Source organism: Pleurodeles waltl, chromosome 5, assembly GCF_031143425.1.
Source record: "Pleurodeles waltl isolate 20211129_DDA chromosome 5, aPleWal1.hap1.20221129, whole genome shotgun sequence".
Classification (NCBI taxonomy): domain Eukaryota; kingdom Metazoa; phylum Chordata; class Amphibia; order Caudata; family Salamandridae; genus Pleurodeles; species Pleurodeles waltl.
Genome location: NC_090444.1, coordinates 1,859,790,270 through 1,859,810,058, shown reverse-complemented (window position 1 = coordinate 1,859,810,058; position 19,789 = coordinate 1,859,790,270). Strand labels below are relative to the sequence as shown.

The 19,789-nt window shown below is 43.8% G+C and overlaps 1 protein-coding gene across 2 annotated transcripts in view; it reads left to right on the top strand.

Moving 5' to 3' along the window:
* The window catches only part of LOC138296885 (solute carrier family 22 member 7-like), a 248,671-nt gene that overhangs the window by 204,690 nt on the left and 24,192 nt on the right, over window positions 1-19,789 (top strand). For both annotated transcript variants that reach the window (XM_069236379.1, XM_069236378.1), the window contains one exon: window positions 8,771-8,879. In XM_069236379.1, coding sequence (XP_069092480.1) covers window positions 8,771-8,879 — 109 coding nt within the window. The remainder of the gene's footprint in view (window positions 1-8,770; window positions 8,880-19,789) is intronic.

Genomic DNA, 19,789 nt, shown 5'->3' with positions numbered 1-19,789 from the left:
CGTGCCACAATCCAAGAACTGTATGCCCAATTGGAACCAGACCGGATGTCAGCTATCCGCCTGCCCACAGGAATACCCCCTCTAGTGCAGGTCCTGTCAGTGCTCCATTTCCTGGCAAGTGGCTCCTTTCATACAACAGTGGCAATGGCATCAGGGATGTCTCAGCCAATGTTCTCAAACATGTTTACCAGAGTGTTGTCTGCCCTGCCGAAACACATGCGCTGCTACATTGTCTTCCCCCAGGTGGAGGATTTGGCCATAGTGAAAGCTGACTTTTATGCCCTGGGACATATCCCCAACTCCATTGGTGCCATTGATGGTACACATGTGGCATTTGTCCCCCCCGCAGAAATGAACAGGTGTTCAGGAATAGAAAAAGCTATAATTCGATGAATGTGCAAATGGTGTGTTTGGCGGACCAGTACATCTCCCATGTGAATGCCAGATATCCTGGCTCAGTGCATGACGCCTATATCTTGAGGAATAGCAGCATCCCTTATGTGATGGGCCAACTCCAGAGGCACGGGTGTGGCTAATAGGTGAGCCCAAGGTCCCCACACAGTATAAGTAGGTGTATGGGTATTGGGTTGTTCCTAAGGGTTAGTGTGTGTCTAACAGTTGTCCCTCGATATTTGCAGGTGACTCTGGTTACCCCAACCTCTCATGGCTACTGACCCCAGTGAGGAATCCCAGGACAAGGGCAGAGGAACGTTACAATGAGGCACATGGGCGAACAAGGAGGATTATTGAGAGGACCTTCGGCATCCTGAAGGCCAGATTCCGGTGCCTCCATCAGACAAAAACCTACCATAGTAGATATGAAGCAGCAGCTTGCTGAGGGGCAACGGCACCTCCAGCTGGTTTGGGAAGAACAACAAAAAGAGACCAAAACAGAGCGGGAAGCCCTTCAAAGCACCCTGAAAAGCCAAGCCACCATCATGGCCAACAACCAGCTAGTCCACGAAAATGGGTTGAAAACCCTGACTGATACCATCGCCGCTACCAGGGTCCATCCCAACGTCCCCAGCTCAGTGTTACAAAGATACCAAGAAGGCGAGGATCCTGACGCCTTTTTTATGAATTTTTAAAGGGTCACCACCTCTGCCACCAGGCCCCAAGATAGGTGGGGACAATACATAGCCCCCCTGTTGACTGGTACCCTACAGGCGGCTTACCAAGCGGTGAACCCTGGGGGTATCACCCCGTACCAGGAGATAAAGAAAAGCATTTTAGAACGTGTGGGGTTTGATACAGAACACTACTGACTCCGGTTTAGGAAAACCAAATGGGGTCCCTCAGAAAACCTCTGGCTGTTGTATTACTGAGTAAAAGACCTGGGTCTGAAGTGGTTGGGACCGATAGGAACAAACCAGGAGGACATCATAGAAACCATTTTATTAGAGCAAAACATGGAGGCATTACCGACCGCCACGCGCAACTGGATTAAACAACACCCAAAGCCTGATACCACAACAACCATTGAGTTGGCGTGTGCCTATCATCGCTCTATCGAGTTCAATACTGGACCCCATCGGGGTACCACCACCACCAACCGTCCAATTATAGCGCCTTTCCGTTCCCCGAGCAGAAAATCCCCTGAAGACAATGGAAGCCCTCGGGTGGCGGAAAGACCTCCCATCCAACAACCCCAATGTTATAGTTGCGGGGAATGGGGTCACATCGCTCGTATGTGCCCCCATAAAACAGAAAGGCCTGAACCAATGGAGATAGGCATCACCTGTGGAAGGGTGTTTTATGCAGGAAAAGAGGATAAGCAGTACAAGCGAGAACTAGTTGTCAATGGATGCCGAGCTATGGTATTATTCGATTCCGGCTGTAGCCAATCGGTCATCATAGCCAGCCTGATTGATAAATACACGCTTACCCCAAGGGAAGCAGTGGCTATTTGTTGTATTCATGGAGACTTAAAGGAATATCCTATGACGTGGGTCACCCTTGCCTGGGGTGAAAGAAGAGACAATATTAGAATGGGAGTTGTGGAACGACAGGTGGAAGAGGTTATTATTGGAACTGATTATACACACGTTGCTGCACTTCTCGACAGTCTCTGATGGAACGGAGAGACTGATCCATGGTGGAAAGAAGCTCCATTAGCTGCACAACCAATCCACCTGAGTAAGACAAGATACAAACCTAGCAAAACAGAAAAAAGAGAGACAAAGAGACTATACGCACATAAGGAAATTGAGTCCAACAGAGTAAATATACAAAATATTGCTCATACTAGCCTTCCCACCTTCAGATGCTGTCAAAGGGAAGACCCCACGCTTCAACATGCCTGGAGAGCAGCAAGGCCTAGGAACCCTGGAGAAAAGGGACCCTGTTTTTCCATACATAAGAACCTTTTGTATAGAACCACAAATCATAATAACCAGGAAAAAAAACTGTTATTAGTCCAGAGCCCTATCGGTTGCAAGTCCTACATTTAGCCCATAGTCAGTCAGGTGGGGGCCACTATGGAAGGGAAAAAACCGAGGAGTATATCTTGCGTAGGTTTTACTGGCTGGGCGTATTTTCCCAGTTTTTTCCCGGTTTTGTCAGCAGTGTCCCAAATATCAGCTTATCTATCCAGGGCCTAGGAAAAGGGTACCCCTACAACCATTACCCATTATCGACATACCCTTTTCACGGGTGGGATTGGACCAGGTGGGTCCACTCATTCCTTCCTCAAAAGGATATAGTTATATCCTGGTACTAGTTGACTACGCCACCAGATACCCTGAGTCCGTTCCCCTTACAAGCATGAATACCAAAAGCGTGGCCAATGCCATGATTTTTTTTTTCCCTAGTTGGTTTCCCTAAGGAGATATTAACCGATCACGGGACACAGTTCATGTTGAACCTAATGACACAAATCTGCCAGATCCTCTGGATAAAACACCTGAGGACCTCAGTATATCACCCTCAAACTGATGGGCTAGTAGAAAGGTATAACCGCACGTTGAAGACACTTTTGAAAAAAAACATCTCTGACTCGGGAAAAGACTGGGACAGACGGTTGCCATTGGTCCTATATGCAATGAGAACACATGAGCAATCCTCTACTGGACATAGTCCCTTTGAGTTATTCTTTGGGCGACAACCTCGAACCCTGTTGGATATGGCAGCAGAGATTTGGGAGGAGTATGAGGGAGGAGAGAAGTCCCTGTTAGAATATACCCACGACCTAAAATCACAAGTCCAATCCGTGTGGGAAGATGTGAGAGAACACTTAGAGAAGGCCCAAGCCAAACAAAAACAATATTACGACCGAAACACCCAGATACGAACATTGAATACAGGGGAGAAGGTTCTTATTCTTTTACCCCACTCAGAAAACAAATTATTAGCGAGATGGCAGGGGCCCTATAAGGCTCTAGGGACCGTGACTCCGGTAACTTACACCATTGAGATGATAGAAAATCAGAGAAAGACCCAGATCTATCATATAAACCTCCTAAAGAAATGGAAAGACTCCGATAATACCACGATGGAACCCGTAGCGGGATTCCCTGTTAATACATTAAAAGAACTCGAAATAGGATGGTGTCCTACGAACCCAGAACTAAAGCCAGAAGAGCCCCAGAGGAATACATCCCTTCTACATAGACAACAGGAACAATTAACACATCTCCTGTGTAAACATGACAAGTTGTTCTCCATTCAGCCAGGTAAAACAACCATAGCCCAGCACCATATCAGGACTCTGCTAGGGAAGGTGATACGCCTTCGACCATACCGGATACCAGAAGCCCAGAAAATCGTGGTAGGGCAGGAGATAGCGAAGATGTTACATATGGGGGTCATAGAACCCTCTACTAGGATGATACTTGGATGATATAGTGATATATAGTGAAACATGGGAGGAACACTTAGTACACATAGATAACATATTTAAAACATGACACCAAGCAGGATTGACAGCCAACCCTGCAAAGAGTCGTCTGGCTTATACTGACATTGTGTATCTCGGATACCACATAGGGCGGGGCATTATTAAACCCCAGCTCAACAAAGTGGAAGCCATTACGCGCATACCTCCACCAACCACCAAAAGAGAAGTACGCTCCTTTTTGGGGTTGGTAGGATATTATCGGAGGTTTATTCCCCATTATTCCTCCCTAGCAGCTCCCTTAACGGACTTTCTGAGAAAGGGTCCGCCTACAAAGATAATGGCTTCAACACCATCCCAACACAGGAGTTATGTGACCCTACAGACATGCCTCACGACAAAGCCTATTCTGTGTTGTCCTGAGTTCCTTAAACCATTCCACCTTCAGACAGACGCCTGAGATGTAGGCATAGGCGCAGTATTATTCCAAAAGGGGGAAGAGGATACTAGCCATCTCATAGTATTCATCAGTTGTAAATTACTTCCCCAAGAGCAACGCTATCCTATTATCGAAAGAGAATGCCTGGCCATCAAATGGGCTATTGAAAGCTTACAATATTATCTTCTGGGCCGCCCCTTTCTTCTGTACACCTATCACGCTCCCCTTATCTCATCATAAAAACACCAACACTCGTATACTACGGTGGTTCATGGAACTGCAACCTTTTACATTTCCGGTGTGCCACCTTCTGGGTAAACTTTTGTGTCATGCTGACTATTTATCTCGCTATCCTGCAGAACAGGGTCTGGAACAGCCCCAGTCGAGGTGAGGGACATGTAACCGGGTCGTCGGGTCTCCGGCTACAATACAAGCCCCTGGATCGCATCAGGAGTACCCCGGGGGAACACACCAAAGCGATGACCACCCGGAAGAGAATCCCAACCCGGACATCCGGGTTGGATCGACGTCACCGGGACCAGAAAAAGAGAAGACGGAGGCCGAAGAGGTGCACGAGACAAGGGAGCAGAGTGAGCGAACTGGAACGAGCGGAGCAAGAAAGAAGAGGATCGAGGCGGGGAGCGGAGCAAAGACATTGGAGGCGAGACACAGACCCGGACGAGACCGGTGGACGGACGGACCCGCCACGTCCCTGGAAGGGCGTGGCTCTCCCAGGTACGATTGTGTCTTCAATTAAGTTATTTCCCGTTGTGGAGTAGAAACGGGAGTGAGGGCGGCATCGCAGGGGAGGGACCCGAGGAAAGGACCCAGGAAAGGGAGTATCAAGGATTCGAGTGTATGTAAACTAATAGCACACCAGGATAGGGACTGTTCTGTAAAACAGCCCTATAGAAGAGCAATAGGACAAAAACGTATTTTTGTTGCACCTGATCTAGAGCACTTGTGTTTTTTTTTTTTTCTTTCTCTCTCAGCTTTCCAACCATGATCCGGTCACCTCATACCACCTGCACAGCCACAAACCCCCCCCCCCCCCCATCACACTCCCTAATACTAACACAAACCTAGAAGGAAGCCCAGAACCCCACACCTACCTATTTCTCTGTTTCTCCTGGGTCAACCAACATCTTCTGAACTGGAGCCATCCCTGGTTATCCCGCCGGACCACATCCACAGCTCAGACGTCTTGAGAAGAGAAACCTATAAGAGAAAAGAAGAATCTGTTACATCAAGGAAAACAACCAAGGAACGGAAAAGACCCTGAGAACTAAAATGAAGGAACTAGAGGGAAAGAAAGAGTAATTAAAACCCATCCAGAAAGATAAATAAAGAGCACTTGAGCAGCATACCGTGTCTAGTGGATCCTTAATTCACCAACCTTATCAGGGTTCTGAACCGAACCCACCACACATCTATAATCAAAACCTTCAATATTTTAGGAACTCCTCATGGCAAGCATCACCGGATTGCTTAGGGTACTCAAGTTTGTTATCATGCTTCACTGGCAGCATTAGAAGTTGATGCAAAGTAATACCTTTTATGTTGTATGCAGCAAATCCAGTGGGTGCTGTTAGCACAAAAGTAAGGCTACAATCAGTTGTTTTGTAGACATATACTGCAAGCGCTTTAATCAGGAAACATTTGCCAGTGCTTGCTTGACCACTTACATATACAAGTATAGACTTAAATGTGGTGCCTGTACATTCAGAGTTATTGTGAAGTGTTCTATGATCCACTGATGTAGTTAACATCTGGTATATTTGTAGTTGTTCTTCATTTAGTTGACCTAGATTGAACCTTGACCTGATCCATCATGCTCTGCTTCTCATTAATGGCAATGGCTGCCTCGTTCTCTATAATAGGCTGGCCAAGTGGATCATAAATATGAGATCCTGAACTCTGGCTGCCTTGTGAACTGTCTATTGCAATCTCGGCTGCTACTGTCTCCTCTTGTTGAATTTCTTCAATCTGAAATAAATAAGAAACACTGTTTCCAGTTCACACAAAGGCTGTTTTCGGAGCCACCCAAAGAACAAATAGCAGAATAAATGTTGCAAGGCCTACCTCCTTTCTTGAGCACAGGGGCATTCCAGGGAGGTGGTGGTCCCTGGGGCCGTAAAAGTCCATACATGGCTCCAGGTGGAGGGCTGCATGGCCCCCTTCCTTTCTTAAGTACAGGGCCATCCCCAGGGAGGTAGTGGTCCCTCGGGCCGTAACTGGCCCGGGGTATGTGCGCCCCCCTCCTTTTTTAAATATCAATTGGCCTCAGGGAGGTGGTGTTCCCTGGGGCCTAGTGGATTGACGCAGCTCCTGCATCTATGTTTGAGTATAGCCCCGAGGAGGTGGTAGTATCTGGGGCACGGGGGTCTATGCAGGCCAACTCAAGAGCCTCTCTTGAAACTTGAGCACATAACTCTGAAAAATGAAATGTGCTTAGAAACTGACACTAGGTACCAAGCAGGTATGCATCTTGAAGAAATAGTTCATGTCTGGCAGCTCTTAAAGCCGTTTTTAGGGATATAATACATGTACAATGTAGGCAAATATTGTGACTTGTGGCTGTAATCTCTGAAACAGTGGAGGTTAGAAAGTAGGTCAAATGAAGTATAAAAACATTCTGGAATCCCATTGCTGCCAACAACTACACCAATCTATCCAGAACTGACATCATACACTCAACACTCCACAATGTGAAGCATCTGTTGATCCAACTAAATCATTGGTAGCAAGACCACCTCAAGCCTTAGAACTGGTCATGAAGATCTCCATATACTTAAAAATAATCTTGCGCAAACCAAACACACTACAAAAAACACATATATACATACATATAAAAAAGTGAGATCATGGCCATGAACCCACCCATTTCAAAGCATATGCAAATAGTTATTTTGTGGCAAAACAAATAAAAGGCATCAAGTAAACATCATCATGGTGGATTAAAACCTTGTAATGCAATGGCTAGAAATCTATGCTTGAAGAGACTATAACATGGGCACATTAGGTAAGTGCAATAGGACATTATGGGCCCTCCGTTTGTATCACTACAAGGTCTGACCCTCTGTTGTAAAGAGTTAGAGTCCTGAGTTGAATATTCCACGTCCTGCTGTGAGGTTATAGTGGAAACAGGTTGCCCTCTTTTCCTGTTCCTGTGTCTCCTGTTCCTGGGTTGCTTATTCAGGGACTCTTTCTGAGAACCCTGTGGTTGGGGGCTCCTGGGTAAGATCATTTTCCCTCAGTCACCAAATCCCATCATACCTCCAGGGTTTTAAAGAAATTGATTTCAGCTTAAAAGGACTTCAAGCTGTGTTGGGAAAAGGAAGAATGTATATAACCTTTGTGGCACAACCTTGTGTTTGATCCCTTCCTTAGTTGCTCCGCCAGTTTTGTGTAATCAGGGAATACACAAAATGTCTTCCCTGTAGCATGAGTAAGTCAGCATCATTCTTAATTTCCATGGACCTCCCACTCAGCACTTTCATGTTGTCATCTTTGGAATATTTTACACTACTGTCTATCCCAAAATTAGACCAGTAATCTTTCAGACATTCTTTTCTTCTCGAGTGTGCCACTACGTGTTAAATGTAAGAACTTATACCCAGGCAAAAAGGAAAAGAAGAGTTGAGAGTAAATGTTTGAAACCACCTCCTCAAGGAATTTGGATATCTCCTGGAGACACCTACATGAGAAAAGTTCATACAAATTCTGCTTCAATTCATAGTAATAGTTAAATTATTCATATTATCCTTAGCTACTGGCGGGCTTGTATGGAGGTTAGAATTAGGCTTATTATAGTACTTCTGGTACTGCACAAGAACTAGAAAAGAATTATTGTTCACAATTGACTTTCTATCTCTGTGGCCCTATTTAATGCATTCACTGGGGCATTTGAACTAAGGTCAACTTCCTGGGTTACAATATACATTTTATTTTTTAAGAATTTGACAACGTAATGTTAGTGACTGGATGGATGGTTTGCCTTTACTCTCCATTGGGAAGAAAATCGTAGATGAAGACACACTTTACTGGAGAAAGATAGGAGCCATCTGTATGGAAGGTGCCTGTGGTCATTGCTTTATTATATTTGAAGGGCATTATCCTTAGAATGTTCATCACTATTCTCTGTAGTATCTAAGCAGTGTAGAAATTACTAATGCTGGGGCACACCCTATTACTGCTGTGCCATCATATCTTTTGAAATGTCTTTGAATAATCTGTTTGCTATTTATTGATAAAATGCACTCCTATTTCTTTTTATTTTCTTAATGAACAACTATATAGTTAAATATATAAATATCGGTATTGGTGGCCAACAACACTTAAAAGTTGTTTTAAATGGTTAACCTTCAATGGATGATTTTTTGTTGTGCCAGACAATTATGTTTTGAAGGTCCTCTCCCAACAGCAGCATTTAAAAATCAGCTTCACCCAGCTCGTTATCTGTTAATAAAATATGTCCTTTTCTCTTTTTATAAATATAGCTTTTGGGGTGCTACGAACAATAATTGCAGTTATGGGGAAAGGATTCTCTGGAGCCTCCTTTGCAGCCATATACCTATTCAGTGCTGAGCTCTACCCCACTATCCTCAGGTATGCATAGTCAATGCTTTCGGATATTTTTTCTTGTTAAATTGAGGGACACAAAAAAACACTATGATGTCTTGAAAGAAGCAATAAAGAGATTAAACCAGGGAAGGCGACATTTCTAGATTTAATACTACTTAAAGTTTGCAAAGCTTCTTCAAAGCTATATTACAACTGTATTAGTAGGTTAAACCTCCCACACTTTAAGTTGTCAAACACATTCCACTTGTGTCTGCTATTGTTCAAAAATAAATAATTGCACTGCATTCTTCTTTAGCATTTAAGCATTTGGCAAACAAGCTTTATTGGAAAACACACAAGGGTCCATGTATTAAAAACACACAGCAACCAAAGTCACTGTGCTGTGTGCAGAGAGAGAACAGGAAAACTAATAAGACATGGCATGTCCTGTTTTCTCCTTAATGTATGTGCACAATTAGCCCCCCTAGTTCCAATCACGCTCATTTACACCATAGTGCAAGGATGTGTGCATGGTATCTAACATAGGTCTTGTCCCGGAAGGTTACTCTTCCAGTAGAAAATACCACACCTAGACAAAATGTAAATGTTTTCCCACTTTGGATTTTTGCTCTATAGTGCAAAAGAAAACAATGTTTTCCTTGGATAGAGTAGGTTATATTTAATTCCAAACAAATGGTTATTCAGACTGTAGCTTATGTTGAACAAGCCGTATTTAAATCTCTATCGTGGAGCTAATAGGAATACATAAATAAGTAGGTGCTCCATGTGATGGCATTGTGTATGGTGACAAGGGTAAAAGCAGTAGTGAGGCTAGAGCAAAGTTGACTGTAATACAATAAAATTGACTTATCAAAACACAGACTCTAATCTGAGTTAAGTTCAAGTTTCAAAATTGTGGATTTCTTTACATAGCTAGCTCATAGACATGTCTAAATTTCAACCCAAAGGCATTTATTATGGACTGGGTATTCATCAGGACACAAAACAAATGTAGCATCCTTCAAGTAATGTATAACTTAATGCAAGTGATGGCCCAAATATCCAGTTGCAAATTAAAAGACTGGCTTCTCTGGTGTCACTTGCATTTGCAAGTTGTAGGTGACCTAGGAGAGTTATAATTTGAGGTAGCTTCATCTTGCATATCTAACGCAATGTAGCAAGCAGGAAAATTGCCACAAACAGAGGTAATAAATAACCCAAGATGTGCCCTAAAAGAGGACACATCCATGAAAGCGATTGGTTTCAAAATTTGAAGGCAAGAGTATTAAGAACCTTTCATCCTGGCACAGACCAATGGTTTGGTGATTACATTAGGGAAGAAATAGTTCTCAAGAATTATTCCTTCAGTGGGAAATGTTTCTTGCAGAAAAATATTTGTAAATGTTATTAGAAACTCCTGTAGCTATTGAAGTTCCAGGAGATCAAGGATTATAGCTTACTGTCCTGTTTTACATATTTATCAGTATTCTTTGAGAATTTACAGCCACTGTTTCCATTAATTACACCAGATATTCAATCTTGGACATTCCTTGCTGATTCTTCTTAAATGCAGAGATTCAACCTCAAACATGCGTGACATTTCTTCATAAATGAATATAAGTTAGTAAATTCTTTATTGCGGATTCATAAAAATCATCACAATGTACAACTATGAGTAAAACTTCCATTAACATAATTAAGACAACGGCCATCAGTTCATTAAAATTTACAAAATCAATGTGACCACTTGGTTCGAAGGCCAGTGCTAAAAAGTAGCTGTGTTTGAAACAGTTACAGCAAAAGACAGTCACAAGAACGGGTGTAATCTAAAGGGCAATGTAGTGTGGAGGGTTATACTTCACAAGAGTTTGAGATCTGCTGTGAGAACAGCCTTTTAAACCCCAGTATGGACTACTAAATCTTAGTAGAAACCGAGATAGAGCCTCAACCATGGACTGCTGATTCTTCTTAAATGCAGAGATTCAGCTTAAGCTGCTGATTCTACGTACAATCAAAGATCCAAACTCAACTATGTGAAGCAAATTCTTCTTAAATACAGAGATTCAGCGTAAGCTGCTGATTCTTCACACAGTCAAAGATCCAAACTCAACTATGGGCAGCTGATTCTTTTTAAATACAGAAATTCAGCTTAAGCTGCTGATTATTCACAGAATCAAAGATCCAAACTCAACCATGGACTGCTGAGTCTTCTTAAATACAGAGATTCAGCTTAAGCTGCTGATTCTTCACACAATCAAAGATCCAAACTCAACAATGGGCAGCTGATTCTTCTTAAATACAGAGATTTAGTTTAAGCTGCTGATTCTTGACAGAATCAAAGATACAAACTCAACAATGGGCAGCTGATTCTTCATAGATGTTGCAGGAGACCAGGAATCCATTGCCTTTCTCTGTGAATGATCCAGCCTATTGGTATAGGGGATTGATCTTTACCCACGCTTTGGGTAGCGCTTACATTGATGCTTAGGGTCTTGTGAGGGATAATTCTATAAGACTAATAAAACCCTAGTAACACAAATCAAACTATTACTATCAAACAGTCATTGCCTTCATTCCGTGGGGCTCAGTTCTACCATTTCAGTATATGGCTGATTGTTAGACTTGTCATCCTTGGCTTGGTATTCCTCCAGACAATTTTGTTTCACTCCTCTAATGTTTGCTGGATTTGTTTATGTTGTCTTTAAGACTCAGTCCACTTCCCCCTCTAACAAGTGGAAAACATCCTATGTGCTCTCCATTGAACATGGTAAAATTGGTATACACCCAATTTTCACACTTAATTGAACTGAAGGTCTATAGTATATGATGTGGAACCCGAGGTCTGAAAATTAAATGCTACTAGTAGACCACAGCCCTCATTGTGTTACCCACTAAAACTACCACTGCAAAACATGCCTCAGACCTGCCACTGGCAAAATAGCCCTTTTGCTAAGCCTAAAACTTCCTTTTTCATACTTATGTCACCCTAAGGTAGACCCTACAGGCTTAAAGGGCAGGATGCCTGGTATTTAAAAATGAGGACATGTGTATTCAAGTTTTGCATGTCCTGCCACTGACCAATTTCTAAAGTCATTTTTTCAGAGTTGCAATGCTATCTTTCCCGTAGACTTACACTGGTTTACTTTATTACACTTATTAATTGGAACACGTAGAGAAATACTTTTCCCACTCATTTGAATTGCAATTTAAAGTTCCCTTCAATAGTAAAGTCAGTGTTTGAGTTACCATTCTGAAAATGCCACTTTTAGAAAGTTGGCATTTTCTTCCCTAAACCACATGTGCCTTTCTACCAGTGCCCAGAGTGAATGGCTCTCCTGTGCTCTGTTGTCTATTCCTTTCAGACATGAGGACAAAAGGGGCCTGGGTGAAGAGCGAGTGGGTCAAGGTGACAGGATGGATGGGAGGAAGTTATGCCCCGTCCCGACCCTGCCTGTAGCACACACAAAGGAATCTGGCAATAAACCTACCCCTGCCTTTGCCCCCATCCAGGCTGGAGCCAAACCCAGGAAAGAGGGGAAAACTGGCCACAATTAATTTTAGAGTAGGCCATATATTGTCTCCAAGCAAAGGCTGGTACTGGGTACAAAGGTACAACCTTCAGAACCTTCTGTCAGAACACTTCTGGATGATTCAGAAGAAGGACTGCCTTGCTGTCTGAAAATGGAAGAATGGTCCTTTAAGCCTTGAAACTGGGATCACCGGAAGTGACTCCAAGGATCAGTTTATGGACCCCCTTTTTGAGCTACAGGGACATAACAAGCTTCTACAGGCCTTTCTTCAAATCAGCGGAAGTGAGTCCCGATCCCTGAGAGGTGCTTCATAGGTCTTGGTCCACTGGCTAGCATCAGAGTGTACCCTTCCTGCCTCAGATCCACACAATCTGCCTTCTAGTTGAAAATTCACAAGTTTTGTGGCTTTTCATGGCTGTGATTGGCATCCTTGCGTTAGTAACCGTCACTGTGACTCCCGCAAATGTCAAGTTCTGATGGTGACCTACTCTTTGTGCCAAACAGTGTCCGACTGCATCGTCGCCAACATAAAGCTCCAGCAACAACTGCTCCTCCCACCGGCATTGACCTCCTTGCATCCCCCACTAATGAAATGCTCCTGCAGAGGCTGCTCATGTGGACTTGGGCTTTTTGAAGGCAAACTCCTCCCTGGGACAAAACCTCTATGACGTCCACAGTTCATTGTGGTCAGCCTGAACTCGTGACTTTGACCCGGTCCAACATGACCCAATACCATGAGCGGCGCTTTTTGCTTTTTGGTGCTATTTCCACTTAGAACTTCAAAAATGCTTATATCCCATTATATCAATTGGGATTTTGTCCTTTTGGTGTCTTTGTAGTTATTAAATTTCACTCTATTATTCTAAATTGGTTCAGGTTTCTCTTGTGTTGAGCTTTCACTTTATTACTGTTTGAGAGCTGCATAAATACTTCACCCATTGCCAATAAGTTAAGCATGATTGCTTTTGTGCAATGCTACCTGAGGGTTAAACAAAGATTTATTTGGTGACATTTGTGGTTAACCCTGAAAACGATTGTGTTACTCTTTGCAGCTCTCACCCTCTCAACTAATACCCCGATTTCTTACACTTATCTTCATCTTTATTCTTCTGAATCACTTTGACAGGCAGCAGAATTTCCTAACTCTTAGCATGGATCACCTAAGTGTAACTTTCCATTAAAACCATTAATACAAATGAGGGAATCACTTTGCACTTGTATCTTCATCCTATTATGGATGTAGGTGTAAAATCAAAGTGGACCTTAGAAACCACACTGAAAGCATGGCACAAAAAGATGTTGCACTTTCAATGTGCCTCCTGATGGCAGCCCTCTGGAGTGGGAAAAGGAGTCGCATCAAACCTCCCGGACATTTCCTTGCAGGTGGGTGTAGTCACTGACTGGACTCACCTGCAGGGGGTTCTCTGTCCCCTCTTTTAAAGGCATCCTGTAAGCAGTGTCACCATATTTTACTGAATGCGCTGCCCCAGGGCAGCCGCTAGTTCACAGCTGGGGTGCACCATCTGAGTTTGCTGAGTTTGAACCATGGCACAAACATGGACAGTACACCCATTAAATAAAATGGGCTAAGATCTGCAGTGCTGAAGAGAGAATCTATTGCAGAGGCAATGTTTGACAAGTCATACTTGCACCACAAAAAGCTGGAAGTGTTGGAACTAACTGCACCTGTACAACTTTCCATGATGGTGATGCCAGAATATCAGACTGTAGAAGCTGGAGAACAGTGCAGCACCAGATGTAAAATCAATAGAGGAGTCGGAGATGCAGCAGCAACAATGGGGATGACATGAGAGGTGATTTTAATATGTCAGAGACTAGTGAGCAAGGCAGTCCTACAAATATAAACTGCAGCACGTGTGTCAGCACAAGTGGGGACTCAAATCAAACAACTTTGATGATGGACAACTGCATTGCACTATAAAACCCCTGATGCACCATCATTGGTTGAAACATGCCAGTGGTGTATTTATGTACAGCTTGTTTTTCGAAATGACAGTCTGAAAACAGTTCAAACATTGATATATAGGCCGAGAGTCTAAAGTACACTCAAACAGTAAAGTAAGTCTCCTCCCAAACAGAAAGCAATAGCAGAATGATGAACATGAAAATACAACCATTTCCAGTACTTTGGCTGAGCCGTGAATTAGGAGATTGGTATTTTTTCCTTGATCTGGTTAGGGTTTCTTCAGAAGGGGTGGTATGGTAGTTTGCTTCTAGGCAGCTGGGTAAGTGGCTGTAGTGAGGTAGTTATTGAATATCAGGGTGTGGGTGGAATAGATGGAGTTGAGTCCTTTGCTGTAGATAGAGTGCAGATCCAATGGGGCTCCTAAGGAGATGAAGGTCAAAGTGAATGACTGCCTGGGTGTTAGTCTCATAGGGCTGGTGGGCGGTGAGGGAAGATAAGTATGGTTCTTGAGCAGTGTTGTTATGAATGGCACTGATTTTGTCGCTGAAATACAGGAAAAGATGAGTGCTGAGATCCTGTGATGCAATGATGTAGTGGAGCTGGTGACAGGGGGTGAAGTCCTTTACCACAGTGAATAGATCTTTGGTGTTGTAGGAACTGTTTTCAATGATGTGTTTAGTCAAAGCTGAGGGGCTGGTGGATAGAGGTTGCTGTTGATAGAGCCATTGGGCTGATCTGTAGGTGCTTCAATGATTTTGTTGTTGTTGTGTCTCCATCGGAGTTTCAGTTGTTTATAATGACATTTGGAGATTCATAGTTCTTCTGTGTACCAAGTAGCTTGAAGTCTAGTCCTGAGAGTGGTGGTGATTTTGAATAGTGACAGGAAGTCTACACAAGCAGTGATCCAGAGGTTTAAGTTGATGGTGGATGAGGGGTGGGGGGTTTGGTGTTGCTGAAGTGAACTATGTGTTTGGACCTCTGAGGTCCATTTTTACTTGGGGATCCTATTCCAGTTGCACCAAGTGGCACTGGAGGGTGAGTTTATGTGTTGGTGGTGGGGGCAGACTGAAGTGGATGAGGCAATGGTTGGTCCAGGTGAAGGGGTAGGCTTGACTACTTTGATGCTGGAAAAGTTGGTAAAGACAGGGTCAAGGAGGTGTCAGGCAGTGTGGGTGACGCCCTTTACTCAGATGAGTCAAAGTGTGTTTACTTTTTCCATGAGTTTGTTGGTGTTTTGTTCACTATGGTCTTCCAAGTGGAGACTAAGGTCGCCAAGGAGAATGAAGGAGCTGGAGTGGAGCATGAGTGGGAGAATTAAGTCTGGGATGGTGTTTCTGAAATTGGATCTCAGTCCGAGAGGTCAGTAGAGCAAGGCATCCCTGGGTGATGTTATTGGAGATATGGACTTGAAGGCCAGGTGTTCCAAGAGGACACTAGAGTTGGTGAAGGAGCAGAAGATGTATTCTCTATAGATGATGACTAGTCTTCCTTGAGGTTTCTGTCCTCTCCAGCTATCTTGAAACCAGAAGGGATAACTACTATGATGTCAGGTGCTGAAGTCAGGGTAAGCCTTTCGGTCAGGAAGAGAAGATCGAGCAGTAGGTTCCACAGTTCAATGGTGTGTCTGATGATCGACACCACAGAGTGTTGAGAAGTACGGAAGTCAGGTTAGGGTGTGAGATGTGAGTGGGGGTGATGTGTGGGTTGCTGACATTAGCACAGGGAAAAGAGGTGTATGGGAGGGGTAGCTGGCAGGGAGAGTGCAGTAGAACGAACATGTACAGCCTGAGGCATAGGAGAATCTACCTTAAGTGATGGAGGGGAAGTCGATGCCTCTATAACGTTGGTTCCCAACCTTTTGATTTCTGTGGACCCCCACTTTAACATTAATGGAACCCAGGGACCCCCACTGAATCATCATGGAAATCCGGAGACCCCCGCCTGAGTCATTACTGGAAGCTGGGGACCTAATTTGTCAATATTTGTTCATATTTTTTTATTTTCTAGGCTCTCGCGGACCCCCTGAGAAGGCCTTGCGGACCCCCAGGGGTCCCCGGACCACAGGTTGGGAACCACTGCTCTATAAGGTAGGTCCGGGAGAGGAAAGAAGATATGAGGGACAGTGGAAGGGACACGCAGGAGCAAGCAAGAGCAAGCAATGGAAAACAGGAGAGTGTGAGATGCAAGAAAAAAGGTAGAAGGCCACAGAAGATGGGAAATTATATAAAAGGAGGCAACAATTAAAAAAGAGAAGGCTACAGAGAATAGAGAGGAATGGGAGAAAATAGGAAAAGTGCAGCAAAGACAAAACGGGCAAAGAGGAGAAAAGGAAAAAGGTGAGATGCAAGAGATGGCCAAAATGGGAGCGGATGAGCAAGAGAAGACAAAAAGTTCAAAGAAAGCAAAAACAAGAGCAATATGTATAAAGAGGCAAAAAGGCAAAAAATGGAAAAGGATGCAAAAGTGACAGCGGAAGAGTGAATGGAAACCTGGCAAAGGCAAAAGCTGAGAAACAAAGAAAGAGTGACAGCATACAAGTGAATGGAAGACAGGCAAAAGGCCAAGAGTTAAAAAAGCAAACCAGCTAACAAACTATAAAAATGCAAGAGTGACATCACAAGAGTGGATCAAAAACAGACACAACGTTCTGAATGTGAGATAGCAGAAAGAGAAAAGTGAGAGAGCGGAAATAGAGGCAACAACCTGAATTCTTAAATTTGGTTTACATTGTTGCTAGTTCTTGGCTTAGTTTTGATGCTGGTATTGAGTTTGTTCAGCATCATTGCCGTGTACTATAGTTGTTCTTTGATTTGCATTTTTTTACTTCAGTCCTGTTCCTGTTCTTAGAATTTGGTTTTGCCTTTGCCTGTGCTTGTTCCTTATTTCAGTTTCTTTTGCTTATGATAAAGAGGCAAAAGTAATTTACTTAGCCGCACTGAAATGCTATCATACCGCCATCTGGAAAGCTCAGAAATATTTTATTGTTTCATCCATTTCTGTGAAAGCCAACAAACTTTGCAACTTTTTAAAATTGTTAATGGTTTTCTCTCCCCCTCATTGTCAAGACCTTTTCAATTTATTTTATAAGAAAATTCAAAACCTCTTTGAGCAATTTACTCTGAATGTCCCACCTAGTTTAGGGGTCTCAGTCCTTTTTCAGTCAGGCCCTCTTCTTACAAGGTTTGCCCCTATTTCCCTGGAAGACTCAGAGTCAGAACTAGCAAAGTGTAATTCTGTCTCCCTCTGGATCCCTTCCCACCTGCTATTCCAAATCTAGTGGCTGTGGTAGTTAACACTGTCCTTAACAGGCTGATGAACAATTCTTTTGAATTGAGTTTTGTTAGAAATTGGGTTTTTGGTTGGCAGTCAGGTTACCCCCTGTCCAAGCAAAAGCCCTCACTCTAGTCAGGGTAAATCACACACAATCCAAGATTATCCTGTGCCCACCCTCTGGTAGCTTGGCACGAGCAGTCAGGCTTAACTTAGAAGGCAATGTGTAAAGTATTTGTGCAATAAATCATACAATACCACCATATAGCACCACAAAAATACACCACACAGTGTTTAGAAAAATATAGAATATTTATCAGGATAATTGTAGGTCAAAAGAATAAAGTTGCAATGGGAAATTGTAGAGATATCACTGAAAAGTGATATAAAGTGTCTTAAGTCTTTAGAATATAAACAAAGTCTCTTTTAAGCACAAGTACCTGGTTTGGAGTGGAAAAATCTCCTCAGAGGGCCACAAAGGAATTCGTGCGTCGTTTTCCGGCACGCGGACAGTCTCTTTCTGTGGGTCGCGGGGATTACCAGATGTCCCGGGTCTGTGCGTGGATTTTTCTGCTTGTTTTCCGGCTGCGTGTCGTTCTGCGGGGCTCACGGCAGGCGTCACGTCGATTTCTCCTCTCGAGGTCGGGCGCCGTTGTCCTTGCGAAGCCGTGCGTCGGATTTCCGGTCGTCCCAAGAGCATTGCGTCGATCAGCGTCGGTGTGCGGCGTTTTTCTCGCCGCGGTACAAGCTGTGCGTCGACATTTTCGGCTCACGGAGCGTCCAAGTAAAAAAGAGAAGTCTTTTTGGTCCTGAGACTTTAGGGAACAGGAGGCAAGCTCTATCCAAGCCCTTGGAGAGCACTTTCACAGCCAGACAAGAGTTCATCAAGGCAGCAGGCCAACAGCAAGGCAGCAGTCCTTTGTAGAAAGCAGACAGGTGAGTCCTTTGAGGAGCCAGGCAGTTCTTCTTGGCAGGATGCAGTTTCTGGTTCAGGTTTCTTCTCCAGCAAGTGTCTGATGAGGTAGGGCAGAGGCCCTGTTTTATACCCAAATGTGCCTTTGAAGTGGGGGAGACTTCAAAGAGTGGCTAAGAAGTGCACCAGGTCCCCTTTCAGTTCAATCCTGTCTGCCAGGGTCCCAGTAGGGGGTGTGGCAGTCCTTTGTGTGAGAGCAGGCCCTCCACCCTCCCAGCCCAGGAAGACCCATTCAAAATGCAGATGTATGCAAGTGAGGCTGAGTATCCTGTGTTTGGGGTGTGTCTGAGTGAATGCACAAGGAGCTGTTAACCAAGCCCAGCCAGACGTGGATTGTAAGGCACAGAAAGATTTAAGTGCAAAGAAATGCTCACTTTCTAAAAGTGGCATTTCTAGAATAGTAATATTAAATCCAACTTCACCAGTCAGCAGGATTTTATATTACCATTCTGGCCAAACTAAATATGACCTTCCTACTCCTTTCAGATCAGCAGCTACCACTTCAATACTGTATGAGGGCAGCCCCAATGTTAACTTATGAAGGGAGCAGGCCTCACAGTAGTGCAAAAACGAATTTAGGAGTTTTACACTACCAGGACATGTAAACTACACAGGTACATGTCCTGCCGTTCACCCACACAGCACCCTGCTCTAGGGGTTACCTAGGGCACACATTAGAGGTGACTTATATGTGGAGAAAGGGGAGTTTTAGGCTTGGCAAGTACTTTTAAATGCCAAGTCGAGGTGACAGTGAAACTGCACACACAGGCCTTGCAATGGCAGGCCTGAGACAAGGAAAAAGGGGCTACTTAAGTGGGTGGCACAACCAGTGCTGCAGGCCCACTAGTAGCATTTAATCTACCGGCCCTATGCACATAGAGTGCGCATTACTAGGGACTTTTAAGTAAATTAATAGTCCAATCAGGTATGATTCAAGGTTACCATGTTTTAAGGGAGAGAGCATATGCACTTTAGCACTGGTTAGCAGTCTAAAAGCCAGCAAAAACAGTGTCCAAAAAGTGGAGGGAGGCAGGCAAAAAGTTAGGGGTGACTACCCTAAGGCTGTCAGGTCTAACAAGTTTGGTTCCTGCAAGTTGGAAATAAGCGTTATTGCTATCTCTACTTAAAAAACCCTTGGCTGATCCAAAGGTCCTTAGCAACTTTAGACCTATTTCTCCTCTCCCCACAGTTGCTAAACTTCTGAAAAATAGGGTCACCAAGCAGCAGTCACATTTTCTAGAGTCCAACCTCTTCC